The following is a 14,169-nucleotide window of genomic DNA, read 5'->3' on the forward strand; positions in this document are numbered from 1 at the left end:
AGATTTCATTTTTAAGTAATCTCTACACCCAATGTGGGGTTCACACTCACAACCTTGAGACGGAGGGCTGTATGCTCTACTGACTGAGGCAGCCTGGCACCCCAAATGTGTTACCTTCTTGATATCTAACAATAAGGAAAGGAAAAACAATAATCATCCATCTTAGATTTTCTTGTATACTATTCTTATCAGATCTTTCCCCTTCTTTTGGGTCTCTAAAAGTTCTTTATCACTTACCTTTTCATGTCTAGGTTTTAATTCCCCCACAATCAATCAATCAATCAATCAGTCATTCCATTCATTTATGCCTTTATTCATTAAACTTTTTTGGGTACCTATACTCTACGGCAGTGTGCTAGGCATATCATCTCTTTCTTTGAGGGGCTTTGAGTCTAGAGGGAAGACAGAGTATGAACAGGTTATTACTGCAACATGGGGAAAAGAGAAGCGTATAATGTAGGGTTGCTCTGAATTGCAGAGGAGAAGGCATCTGCCTTTGTTGGGGGCAGGGACTGCAATGCTCGGGAGAGTCAGGAGACAGAAGGCTTTACTAGAGAATGCACAACTGGATAGATAGAGATTCGGATGAAGATACCATTCACAAAGCAAAGAATGGGTAGGAGTTAACGTAGGCAGAGGAGCTGGCTTATGCAAAGGCAAGAGAGATGAGAGAGAACAACAAGGTGAGGGATCACCAGGTATTTCAGTGAGGCCTCACCATGAAGGCATTGTGAAGAGGGACAGGGGATGAACCTGGGAGGCAGGCAGGGACTGTTCTGGAAAAAAGGACATGGCGACATTGTATGCTTGTTAAGGAGTTTGACATCCACCTTTTCAGTTCTTACTCTTCTGCAGATTGAGTCAACTCTGTTCTGTTCATGTTTCTTTCTTTGTTTTTAATGTTTTTATTTATTTTTGAGAGAAAGAGAGAAAAGTGAGAGAGAGAGAGACAGAGAGAGACAGAGAGAGAGAACTAGTGGGGGAGGGGCAGAGAGGGAGACACAGAATCCGAAGCAGGTGCCAGGCTCTGAGCTGGTAGCACAGAGCCTGATGCAGGGCTTGAAATCCTGAACCAGGAAATCATGACCTGAGCTAAAGTCGGAGGCTTGACTGACTCAGCCACCCAGGTACCCCTTGCCATGTTTATTTCTACCTCCATGTCCATACAGCAGTTTGCTGCTCTGACTCTCACGTCAGATAGTTCAATTCCTAGCTTTGCTACTTATTAATAGTGTGACCTTAAGCAGTTAATTCCTGAAAGCCTCAGTTTCCCCAACTCTAAAATGGAGGTAATCTTAGTACCTACTTTATTGGGTTGTAACACATTATAAGCATTCAGTACATATTATTTATGACGCCTCTATTCATGCCTCCCATTCTTATATCCGTCTTCTTTTTCCCTTCTGCCTATGATTCATATGCAAGTTTTACTTCAAATTTCACTTCCACAGATATATGGACCACACTGATGTTGCACTTTTCTCTACTCTTATAATTTGACAGCTTATAAAATTTCTCCCGCTGGGAGACTCCCCGTTCCCACCATATTTGACTTTTGCTTAGGGGTAACAGGAGATGATTCCCCATGTTAGAGCCACTTCTCTCCTTGCCTTGTAGGTCTAGAACCCCATTTGGGCACAGGAAGGGTAAAGAATAGCTACAATACTTCTCTATGACCGCCTCAGGGGTCTCCGTTAAAAGCCAATAGCAATCTCTCAGGTAAAAGCATTTGATCCACCCCTGTACTCTATACTCATCTGTTTTTCCCAGTCCTCTTCATTTTCCCCAGCCATCCTTCATTGCTCCAGACCCCAAACAGTGAAACTTAACAAGAATTTTGGTCTGAACAACACGGGTTTCGGATTTAATCGTTCTCTAATTGTTCTCTAATGGTTGTGTGTATATTGGCATAGTTTCCCACCCTAGATCATAAGCCTCTGGAGAGCAAGAGGCATGCCTTGCCCCAGTGGTATCAAAGCCCTTTACCTGAAATATTAAAGTGTAAACTGTTGGAAGGCAGCATGTCTGACTTATCTTTCGGTGCCACCTCCCCATGGTGTCTTGCTGAAAAATTTGCACATTGTAAGGACTAATGAATATTTACAGGTGAATGGAAAGGAGGAATCTAATGATTATCTATGAAAACCCAGAAGTATGTGACATCTTTAACATCTAAACAATAGTCCAGTGCTATGAATAACCATGGAAAGAGATGGGGAACTCTTTAAAATTTGTGGTACTACCCTTCACATCCGTTGGATACTAAACCAAGACTGTAGTATCTTTCACACCCATTGAACATTAAACCAAGCAGACACTGCTTATAAGTTTTGAACAGATTTATGCGGGGTTGGAGAGAAAGATAGGAGCCTGATGGGAATGAATCCGATATTGACTTTGGGTGATTTGCCAAGACACAAAAGAGCAGGGATGGGATAGAAGGGAAGAGGACTTGGTAAAAGTGGTTACTGTTAAGACTCTGAGTCTCCAGGGCCCTTCTTCCATTTTGCTAGTAAAATTATTAGACAGCTGTCTCTCAATCCTAAACCCTGATGCCACAAACTAGGAATCTGACTGGAATGAGTTTCTTGGATTAGGATTAAAAAAAGTGGTGTAGGATAGAAAACAAGGCGACAGAAATAGAAATATAGGGAGTTGTTGATTTATGTGCCTTTTGGTTATATTTCCATACAATTATTTCCTATAGGAGGTTAGGTTCAGATGCTGAAATGGAACATTTAGTAGACTATTTTATTTACTTATATATTTACTTAATTTTTTAAATTTTTTAGAGAGAGGGAGAGAGAGAGTGCATGAGCAGTGGAGAGGGGCAGAGAGAGAGAGAGAATCCCAAGCAGGCTCCAGTCTGAGTGTGAAGCCTGATGTGGGGCTTGAGCCCATGACTCTGGGATCATGACCTGAGCTGAAATCAAGAGTTGGACACTCAAACGACTGAGCCATCCAGGCACCCCAAGAAAACCAATTTTAAAAAGCTTTGCTTTTAACTACAATGAAATACGACTTCATATCCATTAGGATGGCTGTTTTAAAAAGACAAACAAATTCTTAAACAACAAAACCTCAGAAAACAAGAAGTACTGGTGAAGGCGTGAAGGGATTAGTCCCCTTGTATGTTGTTGGTGCAGATGCTGTGGAAAACGGTATGGTGGTTCCTCCAAAAGTTAAACCTGGAATTACCATGTGACTCACCAATTCCCCTTCTGGGTATATACCCCAAAGAATTGAAGGCAAAGACTCAAACAGATATTTATATACCAATGTTCACGGCAGCATTATTCATAATAGCCAAAAGATAAAAACAACCAAAAATGTTCACTGATGGGTGTGCATGGAAAAACAAATGGATGAACCTTGAAGACATCATGCTAAATGAAATAAGCCTGACACAAAAGGACAAATATTGTATGGTTCCACTTAGGGTAGTCATATTCAGAGATACAGAAAGTAGAATGGTGATTGCCAAGGGTCAGAGGAGGAGGAGTTACGTTTGGTGGGTACAGACTTTCGGCTTGGGAAGATGAAATGTTCTGGAGATGGATGGTGGTGATGTTTGCACAACAATGTGAATATACTCAATGCCACAGAACTTCACATTTAAAAATGGTTAAAATGATAAATTTTATGTTATATGTATTTAATCACAATAAAAAAGCTTTACTCTTTTAACCTTACAGCGCTGTATGTATTCATAAAAGCAGGAGTAGTGGAAAAAGAATTACTGGAAAAGTCTGGGTTTTTTCCTTCGAAGATTCTAATTATCATCAGCGTTTCTTATTTTGAATAAGTTCTAATGGCCATCATTCCTGTCACCATGGCCAGTATGCATTGAGTTCTATTTATGCGTCAGATGTAGTGCGCCTAATTCTTCCCAGGGATTTCCTCGTTTGTTTCTTACAACAATCCTGAGGAAGGTACTGTTATAATTTGTATCTTACGCTAGAGGGAATCAATGCCTAGAAAGGAAAATAAATTGCTCAAGTTTATGGACCAAGGGAGTGGTGAATCAGGACTTAAGTGGAAGCCTGTTCAAGTCAGAATTCCATGCCCTCGACCATAGTGCCTGCGTGCCCCTTCAACTGTTGTAGGCAGGAGGGCTACCATGGAGGGCGGTGGGTCAGCCTGACAGACCACAGTGGAATGGGCAAACTAATTGGCACTGGTACTTACAGTTTAGTAAGACTGTATAGTCCTCTGAAAGCATAGATGGATATGGATCTAATATTATTGTTTTGCAGGCACCTGTGAACATAATTATAAAAAAAACATAATGAAACAGAATTTCAGTTTTGCAAGATGTCAAGAGCTCTTTGGATGGGTGGTGGTGAGGGTGGCACAACAATATAAATGTACTTAATGGCTCTGAATGTAATTGGTTTAAGATGGTACATTTTACAGCATATGTATTTACCACAACAGACGTTTTTTTTTAATTAAAAAAGGTAAACATAACAAAATAGTGAAACTAGATATGTTATTTTGTTTGCTATTAAATTCGTGTATGATTAGGCTAGTTTTTATTTAGAAACTTAGTTGTAAAGATAAACATGTGATAGTTAAAATTTAATATTTGAACTTTATTCTTTTTCTTTTTTGCTTTTCAAGTTTTTATTTAAATTCTAGTTAGTTAACATATAAGGTAAAATTGGTTCCAGGTGCAGAATTTAGTGATTCATCACTTACATTTAACATCCAGTGCTCATCACAACAAATGCCCTCCTTAATACCATCACCCATTTAGCCCATCACCCACCCATCTCCCTCAATCAACCCTCAGTTTTCTCTCTATTGTTAAGAGTCTTTTATAGAGTGTTTCCCTCTCTCTTTTTCCCTTCCCCTACGTTCATCTGTTTTGTTTCTTAAATTCCACATATGAGTGAAATCATACAGTATTTGTCTTTCTCTATTTCACTTAGCATAATACAGTCTAGTTCCATCCACATAGTTGCAAATGGCTAGATTTCATTCTTTTAGATGGCTGAGTAATATTCCATTGTATGTATATACCACATCTTTATCCGTTCATTATTGATGGACATTGGGCTCTTTCCATAGTTTGGCAATTGTTGATAGTGCTGCTATAGACATTGCTGTGCATGTGACCCTTCAAATATGTATTTTTGTATCTTTTGGGTAAGTAACTAGTAATGCAATTGCTGGGTTATTGGGTCGTTCTGTTTTTAATTTTTTGAGGCGCCTCCATCCTGTTTTCCAGTGTGGCTGCACCAGTTTACATTCCCATCAATGGTGTAAGAGGGTTGGTTCCTCTTTCTCCACATCCTCACCAACATCTATTGTTTCCTCTGTTGTTAATTTTAGCCATTCTGACAGGTGTGAGGTGGTATCTCATCATGGTTTTCATTTCTATTTCCCTGATGATGAGTGATGTTGAACATCTTTTCATGTGTTTATTAGCCATCTGGATGCCTTCTTTTGACAAGTGTCTATTCATGGCTTCTGCCCATTTATTAGCTGGATTATTATTATTATTATTATTTGAGTGTTGAATTTGAAAAGTTATTTATATATTTTGGATACTAGCCCATTATCAGATATGTCATTTGTAAATAACTTCTCCCACTCCATAGACTGCCTTCTAGTTTTGTTGATTGTTTCCTTCTCTGTGCCAAGAAGTCCCAATAGTTTATTTTTGCTTTTATTTCCCTTGGCTCTGGGGATATGTCTAGTAAGAAGTTGGTACAGCCAAGGTCAAAGATGTTGCTGCCTGTGTTCTCTAGGATTTTGATGGTTTCCTGGCTCCCATTTAGGTATTTTATCCATTTAGAATTTGTTTTTGTGTATGGTATAAGAAAGTGGTCCAGTTTCATGATTCTACATGTCACTATCTAGTTTTCCCAAAAGTATTTGTTGAAGAGATTGTATCTTTTCTATTGGATATTCTTTCCTGCTTTGTCAACGATTTGTTGACCATATAGTTGTGGGTCCATTTCTGGGATTTCTATTCTGTTTCATTGGTCTATGTGTCTGTGTTTGTGTCAGTACCATACTGTCTTGATGACTACAGCTTTGTAACATAGCTTGAAGTCCAGAATCAGGATGCCTCCAGCTTTGCTTTTCTTTTTTCAGAATTGCCTTGGCTATTTGGAGTCTTTTGTGGTTCCGTACAAATTTTAGGATTGTTTATTCTGGCTCTGTCAAAAGTGCTGGTGGTATAGGGATTGCATTAAAAGTGTAGATTGCTCTGGGTAGTATAGACATTTTAACAATATTCTTCCAATCCATAAATATGAAATGTTTTTCCATTATTTGTGTTCTCTTCAATTTCTTTCATAAGTGTCTATAGTTTTTAGAGTACAGGTCTTTTACCTCTTTGGTTAGGTTTATTCCTAGGTATCTTATGGTTTTTGGTACAATTGTAAATGGGATCGAGTCCTTGATTTCTCTTTCTACTGCTTTATTATTGGTGTATAGAAGTGCAACTGATTTCTGACATTGATTTTATATCCTGCAACATTGCTGAGTTCATGTATTCGTTGTAGCGATTTTTTTTGGTGGAATCTTTCAGGTTTTTTACATAGAGTAGCATGTTGTCTGTGAAGAGTTTAAAATTTCACTTCTTCCTTGAAGATTGGATCCCTTTTATTTCATTTTGTTGTCTGATTGCCGAGGCGAGGACTTCCAGTACTATGCTGAACAACAGTGGTGAAAGTAGACATCTCTGTCATGTTCCTGACCTTAGGGGGAAAGCTTTTAGTTTTTCCCCATTGAGGATGATATTAGCTGTGGGTCTTTCATGTATGGGCTTTATTATGTTGAGGTATGTTCCTTCTATCCTTACTTTATTGAGGGTTTTTATCAAGAAAGGATACTTTATATTGTCAGATGCCTTTTCTGCATCAATTGAGAGGATCAAATGGTTTTATCCTTTCTTTTATTAATGTGGTGTACCACATTGATTGATTTGCAAATATTGAACAACCCCTGCATCCCAGGAATAAATTCCAGTTGATGGTGGTGAATAATTCTTTTGATGTACTGTTGAATTTGATTTGTTAGTATCTTGTTGAGAATTTTTGCATCCATGTTCATCAGGGATATTGGCCTGTAATTCTCCTTTTCAGTGGGGTCTTTGGTTTTGGAATCAAGATAATTCTGGCCTTGTAGAATGAGTTTGGAAGTTTTCCTTCCAATTTTTTTTTTGGAATAATTTGAGAAGAATAAGTATTAACTCTTCTTTAAATTTCTGATAGAATTCCTCTGGGAAGCCATCTGGCCCTGGGCTTATTTTGTGGGGAGATTTTGATTATTAATTCAATTTCTTTGCTGGTTATGGGACTGTTCAAATTTTCTATTTCTTTCCAATTTCAGTTTTGGTAATTTGTATGTTTCTAGCAATTTGTCCATTTCTTTCAGATTGCCCAGTTTGTTGGCATATAATTTTCATAATATTCTCTTACAGTTGTTTGTATTTCCGTGGTGTTGGTTGTGATCTCCCCTCTTTCATTCATGATTTTATTTGTTTGGGTCCTCTCTCTCTTCTTTTTGATAAGTCTGGCTACAGGTTTGTGAATTTAATTAATTCTTTCAAAGAACCAGCTCTTAATTTTGTTGATCTGTTCTGGGTTTTTGTTTCTGTATTGTTTATTTCTGCTCTAATCTTTATTATTTTCCTTCTTCTGCTGTTTTTAGGCTTTAGTTGCTGTTCTTTTTCTAGATCCTTTGTGTAAGGTTAGGTTGTGTATTTGAGACTTTTCTTGTTTCTTGGGTAGGTATTTATTAGTATATACTTACGTCTTGGAATTGCCTTTGCTGTATCCAAAAGGTTTTGGACTGTCGTGTTTTCATTTTCATTTGCCCCATATATATGTTTTTTATGTCTTCTTTAATTTCCTGGTAGACCTATTCATTCTTTAATAGGATGTGACTTCAAGTTTCATTGTGTGGTGGTCAGAAAATTTGCATGGTATGATCTCAGTCCTTTTGTACTTGTTGAGGCCTGGTTTGTGACCCAGTATGTGACTTATTGCGGTGAATGTTCTGTGTGCACTTGAAAAGAATATATATTCTGTTGCTTTAGGAAGAAATGTTCTGAATATATCTGTTAAGTCCATCTGGCTCAGTGTGTCCTTCAAAGCCACTGTTTCCTTGTTGATTTTATGCTTAGACCATCTGTCCATTGTTGTAAGTGTGGGTTTACAGCCCCCACTGTCATTGTATTATTATCAGTGAGTTTATGTTTTTGATTAATTGATTTATGTATTTGGGTGCTTTCAATATGGGGGCATAAATATTTACAATTGTTAGATCTTGATGGGTAGACCCCCTTAATTATGATGTATTACCCTTCTTCATCTCTTGTTACAGTCTTTGGTTTAAAATCTAGTTTGTCCAGGGGCGCCTGGGTGGCTCAGTCTGTTTAGCTTCCAACTTTGGCTCGGGTCATGATCTCGCGATTTGTGAGTTTGAGCCCTGCGTCGGGATCTGTGCTGACAGCTCAGCCTCACTCGGTTAAGTGTCTGACTTCGACTCAGGTCATGAGCTCATGGCTCCTGAGTTTGAGCCCTGCGTTGAGCTCTGTGTTGACAGCTCAGAGCCTGGAGCCTGTTTTGGATTCTGTATCTCCCTCTCTCTTTACCTGTCCCTTGTTTGTGCTCTGTTTCTGTCTCTCAAAAATAGATACATATTAAAAATTAAAAAAAAAATCTAGTTTGTCTGATATAAGTATGGCTACTCTGGCTTTCTTTTGATGTCCATTAGCATGATATATGGTTCTCCATCCCTTCAATTTTAATCTGGAAGTGGCTTTAGGTCTAAATGATTCTCTTTAGGCAGCATATAGATGGGTCTTATTTTCTTTATCTATTCTGGTACTCTATGTCTTTTTTTTAATGTTATTCATTTTTGAGACAGTGCAAGTGGGGGAGGGGTAGAGAGAGGGGGACAGAGAATCTGAAGTGGGCTTTGTACTTACAGGCTGACAGCAGTGAGCCTGATGTGGGGCTCAATCTCACAAACTGTGAGATCATGACCTGAGCTGAAGTTGGACACTGAACCACCCTGGTGCCCCTACTCTATACCTTTTGATTGGAAATTTTAGTCCATTTGCATTCAGAGTGATTACTGATAGATACAAATTTAGTGCCATTGTGATACCTGTAAAGTTGGTGTTTCTGATGATGTTCTCTGTTCCTTTCTAGCCTTTGTTGCTTTTGATCTTTTTTTCCCATCAAAGAGTCCCCTTTAATGTTTCTTGCAGGGCTGGTTTAGTGGTTGTACTCTTTTAGTGTTTGTTTGTCTGGGAAATTCTTTATCTCTCCTTATATTCTGTATTACAGCCTTGCTGGATAATGTATTTTTGGCTGCATATTTTTCCCATCAAGTACATTGAAAAATCATGCCACTCCCTTCTGACCTGCCAAGTTTATGTAGATAGATCTGTTGTAAACGTGATGTGTCTTCCCTTATAGGTTAAGGACTTTTTTCTCTTGCTGCTTTCCAGATTCTGTCCTTGTTTGTGTATAGTCAGTTTGACTATAATATGTCTTAGTGATGGCTGGCTTTTGTTGATTTTGATGAGAGTTCTCTGTGCCTTTTGGATTTCAATGTCTATTTCCTTCCCCAGATTAGGGAAGTTTTCAGTTATAATTTGGTCAAACAAACCTTCTGCCCCCTCTTCCTTGCCTTCTTCTTCTGGGACCTCTATGACACTAATGTTATTATGCTTAATGGAATCATTGAGTTCCCTAAGTCTACATTTGTGATCCAATATCTTTTTTTTCCTCTTCATGTCAGCCTCATTGTTTTCCATAATTTTATCTTCTATATCATGGATTCATTCCTCCATTTTATCCATCCTTGTTGTCACTACATCCAGTCAGTTTTGCATCTCGGTTATAACATTTTTTTTATTAGGCCTTACTAGTTTTTAGTTCTTTTATATCTGTGGTAAGGTTCTCCTGGTTTCTTCTATGCTTTTCTCAAGGCCAGCTAGTATACTCATGATTGTTGCTTTATATTCTGGTTCAGACATATTACTTATATCTGTTTCGATTAGATCCCTGCCCATTACATCTTCCAGTTTTTCTTTTTGGATGAAGTCGTCCATCTTGGCCTTTGCCTAGACCTCTGTCTACTGTGTGTTAGGAAAACCTGTTTTGTTTCCTGCTTCTGAGAGTAATGGTTATATTAAGAAGAAGTCATACTGTCCACGGCCTGGTACTTCAGGACATTTTTTTGGTGTTATGTTCTGTGCTTTCTGCTATTGTGATTTGGCTGCTCTTTCTCTTAGATCAGTCCTCTGCAGAGTTTCTCCCTGCCTGCAATGTGGAGTATTTGGACCTGGTCCAGTGTTTGGCGTGTTTTAACTAGAGATGTTTTGGTCTGCTTGTTAGAAAAGGCTAGATCCTGGGGTGCCTGGGTGGCCCAGTTTGTTAAGCTTCCAACTTCAGCTCAGGTCATGATCTTGTAGTTCGTGAGTTTGAGCCCCACATTGGGTTCTCTGCTGTCAGCCTGTCAGTGCAGAGCCCATTTTGGATCCTCTGTCCCCTCTCTCTGTCCCTCCGCCACTCATTCTCTCTCTTTCTCTCTCAAAAATAAATAAACATTAAAAAAAAAAAGGCTAGATCCTATATCCCCCAGAGCTGAGGCTTTGCATACTCTATGATCAGTGGACTTGGTATTTGCAGGGGGGTTTGTGCTAGTCTTCTGGGGGAGAGGCCTGCCGAACTGGCTCTCAGGCAGACTTGCCTTTGTAAAGATGACCCTGCAGGACATATTGGGATGAGGCTTAGTGTAAGCTGGGGGTGCTGTGTTGCTCACAGAAGTGTTGATGGGCAGAGGGAAAATGGCATCCCCCACTCTGTCATCTCTAGAGAGGGGAGTTATGCCTGTTCAGGAAACCTTTACAGAAGAGAAAACAGTCTCCTCTCTTGTGTCTCAGGCTTCTTCCATCAGAAACCCTGCGTTCATCCTCTCTGTTTCCAAGCCGTCTATTCTTCTGGCAGCACAGTACTCCTGTGTTTTATCTCAGGCATGTGAGTAAGTTTCAAAGCTCCAAGTTCAGGGACGCAGTATAGCACAGACCCATGCTGATCCTCTGGAGGAGGGTCTTGCCACACTGTGGCTGGGGCTGGTTTTTCCCAGAAAAGCAGATGCACGACCGTGGGGGCTAGGAGTTTATGACAAAGCACACCCAAAAGCTGGCTTCTAGGTTAGCTACCTTCTGTAAGTGCCTCTGCTGCTATGCTAATTAATGGGAACATTCAATGATGCCCACCTTCTCTTTTGTCCCCTGAGAGGCAGTGTTGCCTCTCCCAAATGCACTCCAAGCAGAACTATTTCTCCCTGTGTGACCTAGGGGATCCTCAGAGCATGCTGTCTGCTCCTGAGCCTCTGCCCTCTTTCCCCACAGGAGCACCACTAAACCCACTAGGAATGACCGTGGTGATTTCACAGACTTCTAAAACTTTAGACTTTGAGCTCCACTACTTATAAAAACTTGTGATTGTCAGCCCCTCTCCTTTTCCGAGTCAATGGTTTTGGGGAAGAGTTTTTCTTGTGCAATCCCCTGTTCACTGCTTTCATGCTCTCTCTCTCTATCTCTCTCCTCTCTCCATGATCAGGGCTCCTACCCCTCTGCAGCCCTTGCAATTCTTTTCTCCCCCAAATCAACTCTCTGCAGCAACTAACTTCCATGATGCGGCTGTTTTTCTCCCTCTACTTGTGCAGTTTTGCTGTCTCAGTCCTCAGATAGATTTCTTGGGTGCTCAGAATGATTTGATATTTATCTGGCTGTGTTCGAGGGATGAGGCAAGCAGAGGGTCTTCCTACTGCTCCACCATTTAACTCCTCCCCTTGAATTTTCTATAAGTGAAACTTTAATGCACAGTAAGGCACTCACTTATCAAACAGGCTCAGAAGTCAGACTTTTTAACATTTCCTGCTATAATGGAAATATAGGTGTTTAGCATAGTGCTGGCAAAAGTACAAAATGTGACACCTTTAAGGCCCCAAATCATATTCCATGTTAATCACAAATCTGCTAAGCAAGTCAGCTCCAATTTCATTAATTTGACACTCCAAGTCTTGCTTTAAAAAGTGTTTGAAGAAACTTATAAGAAGTATTTATGACAAAAGAAAAAAAAGGAATAAAAATAAAGACTAGAAGAATATAAATTAGACTAGCATGTCAAGACAAGAATGTAGTTTTATATAATTAACTAGATTGGCCTGTGTTAATTGGAGGTCAAAGGAAACAGAGACCAGAGCACAAGAAATTGCATCAACTGCATCCTTGTAAAGCTTTGCATTTCTGCGTGCACTGGCCCCAGATTGTAGGGAATGACAAGGTAAGGCTTTGAGCCTGACTTCCTGTTCTGAGTATAGGCCATCGTTGTCCTTGAGGGTACTCTGAAGTTTATATATATATATTTATAAATATTAGGAGCAATAAGGAAGAAACCAATACAAATTCTTAGTTAATTAGAAATTTTAACTAAAAAAGATCCTCTATTTCTGCAACATGCAAGAAAACCTAACTTTGATTGTACGATGTTACACAATAAGTTATGTTAAACTATAAGTTTATTGTGCATATAACAATTTCACAGAACATGTTATGGTTCCAATCACATAATAGGGGATGCATCTTCCTCACTAATACACAGAGAAACTTTAGCATGTATTATTTGTTTCTAACTATTTTAATAATCTGCTAAGCAATAGACTGTATTGTGTGGAGGTTGAGCAAAGCTTATCCCTAATAACCAGGTAGAATTTTTTTTTGTTGTAATTAGGCTATTTTGATCTATTAGGTATAACAAATTGGCTATTTGAGAATTAATTTGGGGCTCCTGGCTGCCTCAGTCAGTAGAGCATATGACTCTTGATCTTGGGGTTGTGGGTGTAAGGTTGGGTGTAGAGATTACTTAAAAATAAAATCTTAAAAAAATTATTAAAATGTTTATTATGGAAAAATGCTAAACTACCATTACATAAACCTGAATTTTGATATTTAAATTTGAAGTCCTAATTCCTTTTAAACATGTGGACATAAGGTGGTGCTACAGATCAGAAAAATTCTTCATACTCCAAAAATCAGGAAATAAAATAGAGAAGCATCCTCTTGAAGATTTTATATAATGCCTAATTTTGAAAAGCTCTTCTCTGCTGATTGCTGAACATCCAGAATAAAGTTTTGAAAGTAATTTTTATTGAAATTTTTATTTTTAAATATGAAACATACTTTTTTTTCAGATTATCTGGGTTTTGAGTACATTTCATTTAATGAAGTAGATTAATATTTCTTCTGATTTTGCTTTCTATTTTTTAATCTTAATTTTTTAAATGTTTATTTATTTATTTTTGAGAGAGAGTGTATACGGTGGGAGAAAGGCAGAGAGAGAGAATCTCAAGCAGGCTCTGCACTGTCAGCACAGAGCCTGATGTGGGGCTCAAACTCATGAACCCTGAGATCATGACCTGAGCTGAAATCATGAGTCAGACACTTACCTGATTGAACCACCCACATGCCTCATATTTGTTATCTTAAAGAAGAATATACAGATATACATCTATGTGTGAAGTTTCTTCAGTATAAAACCAGAATCAAAAGCAACATAGGTATGAAAATGAAATGAAGAATTCTGAGATCTTTTCTAGATAGCGTGATTCATGAACAAGATATTTAAACCCAGCAGTTCAAGTATGATATGATTTAGTCACAAAGTTGGCCTAGATATTAGGTAAACATACCCCGGACCATTATGGATTTTTGGAGTATGTATGAAAATGCTAAACTAATGGCAATCTAGCATGTCAGATACTACTTGAGGCCAAAAGAAAACTCAACCTACATGGCAGATGTGAAAATAGAATCAAGTTCCCCAGACAACATGCTCTGGGGTATCAAACCACCATGACTTGCTCTCTTAGTTGGAGACTGAATTTGCAAACATATGCAAGAAAGTTCTTCACAGTCTAGTGTGTGGCAGGAGAAGTCATAGCTCATATGCTCTAGTTTCTTTGGGAATAAGTATCTGAGGTTTTTCTAGAATGGCCTCTAGAACCTCTAAAAAAAAGTTACCTGGTAGTCTTGAACTAACAGCTAAATAAGTTCCTAAAGAGGAATTAGACTTAAGCACCGGAACAGTGTTGGGTCTCCGCAGATGTAAGAAGAAACAGACATGCCAA

The 14,169-nt window shown here is 38.8% G+C and overlaps 2 protein-coding genes across 9 annotated transcripts in view; one reads left to right on the forward strand and one right to left on the reverse strand.

Moving 5' to 3' along the window:
- Positions 1-14,169, forward strand: part of CB1H4orf46 (chromosome B1 C4orf46 homolog) — a 95,218-nt gene that overhangs the window by 50,238 nt on the left and 30,811 nt on the right. The window lies entirely within an intron of this gene.
- RXFP1 (relaxin family peptide receptor 1) overlaps positions 1-14,169 on the reverse strand; it is a 113,336-nt gene that overhangs the window by 30,373 nt on the left and 68,794 nt on the right. For 5 of the 6 annotated variants that reach the window (XM_047856441.1, XM_047856440.1, XM_047856439.1 and 2 more), the window contains exon 6: positions 4,189-4,260. The exons of the other annotated variant lie outside the window; for it this stretch is intronic. In XM_047856441.1, coding sequence (XP_047712397.1) covers positions 4,189-4,260 — 72 coding nt within the window. The remainder of the gene's footprint in view (positions 1-4,188; positions 4,261-14,169) is intronic. 6 annotated transcript variants of the gene reach the window in all.

The sequence above is a fragment of the Prionailurus viverrinus genome, chromosome B1, assembly GCF_022837055.1.
Source record: "Prionailurus viverrinus isolate Anna chromosome B1, UM_Priviv_1.0, whole genome shotgun sequence".
Taxonomy (NCBI): Eukaryota; Metazoa; Chordata; class Mammalia; order Carnivora; family Felidae; genus Prionailurus; species Prionailurus viverrinus.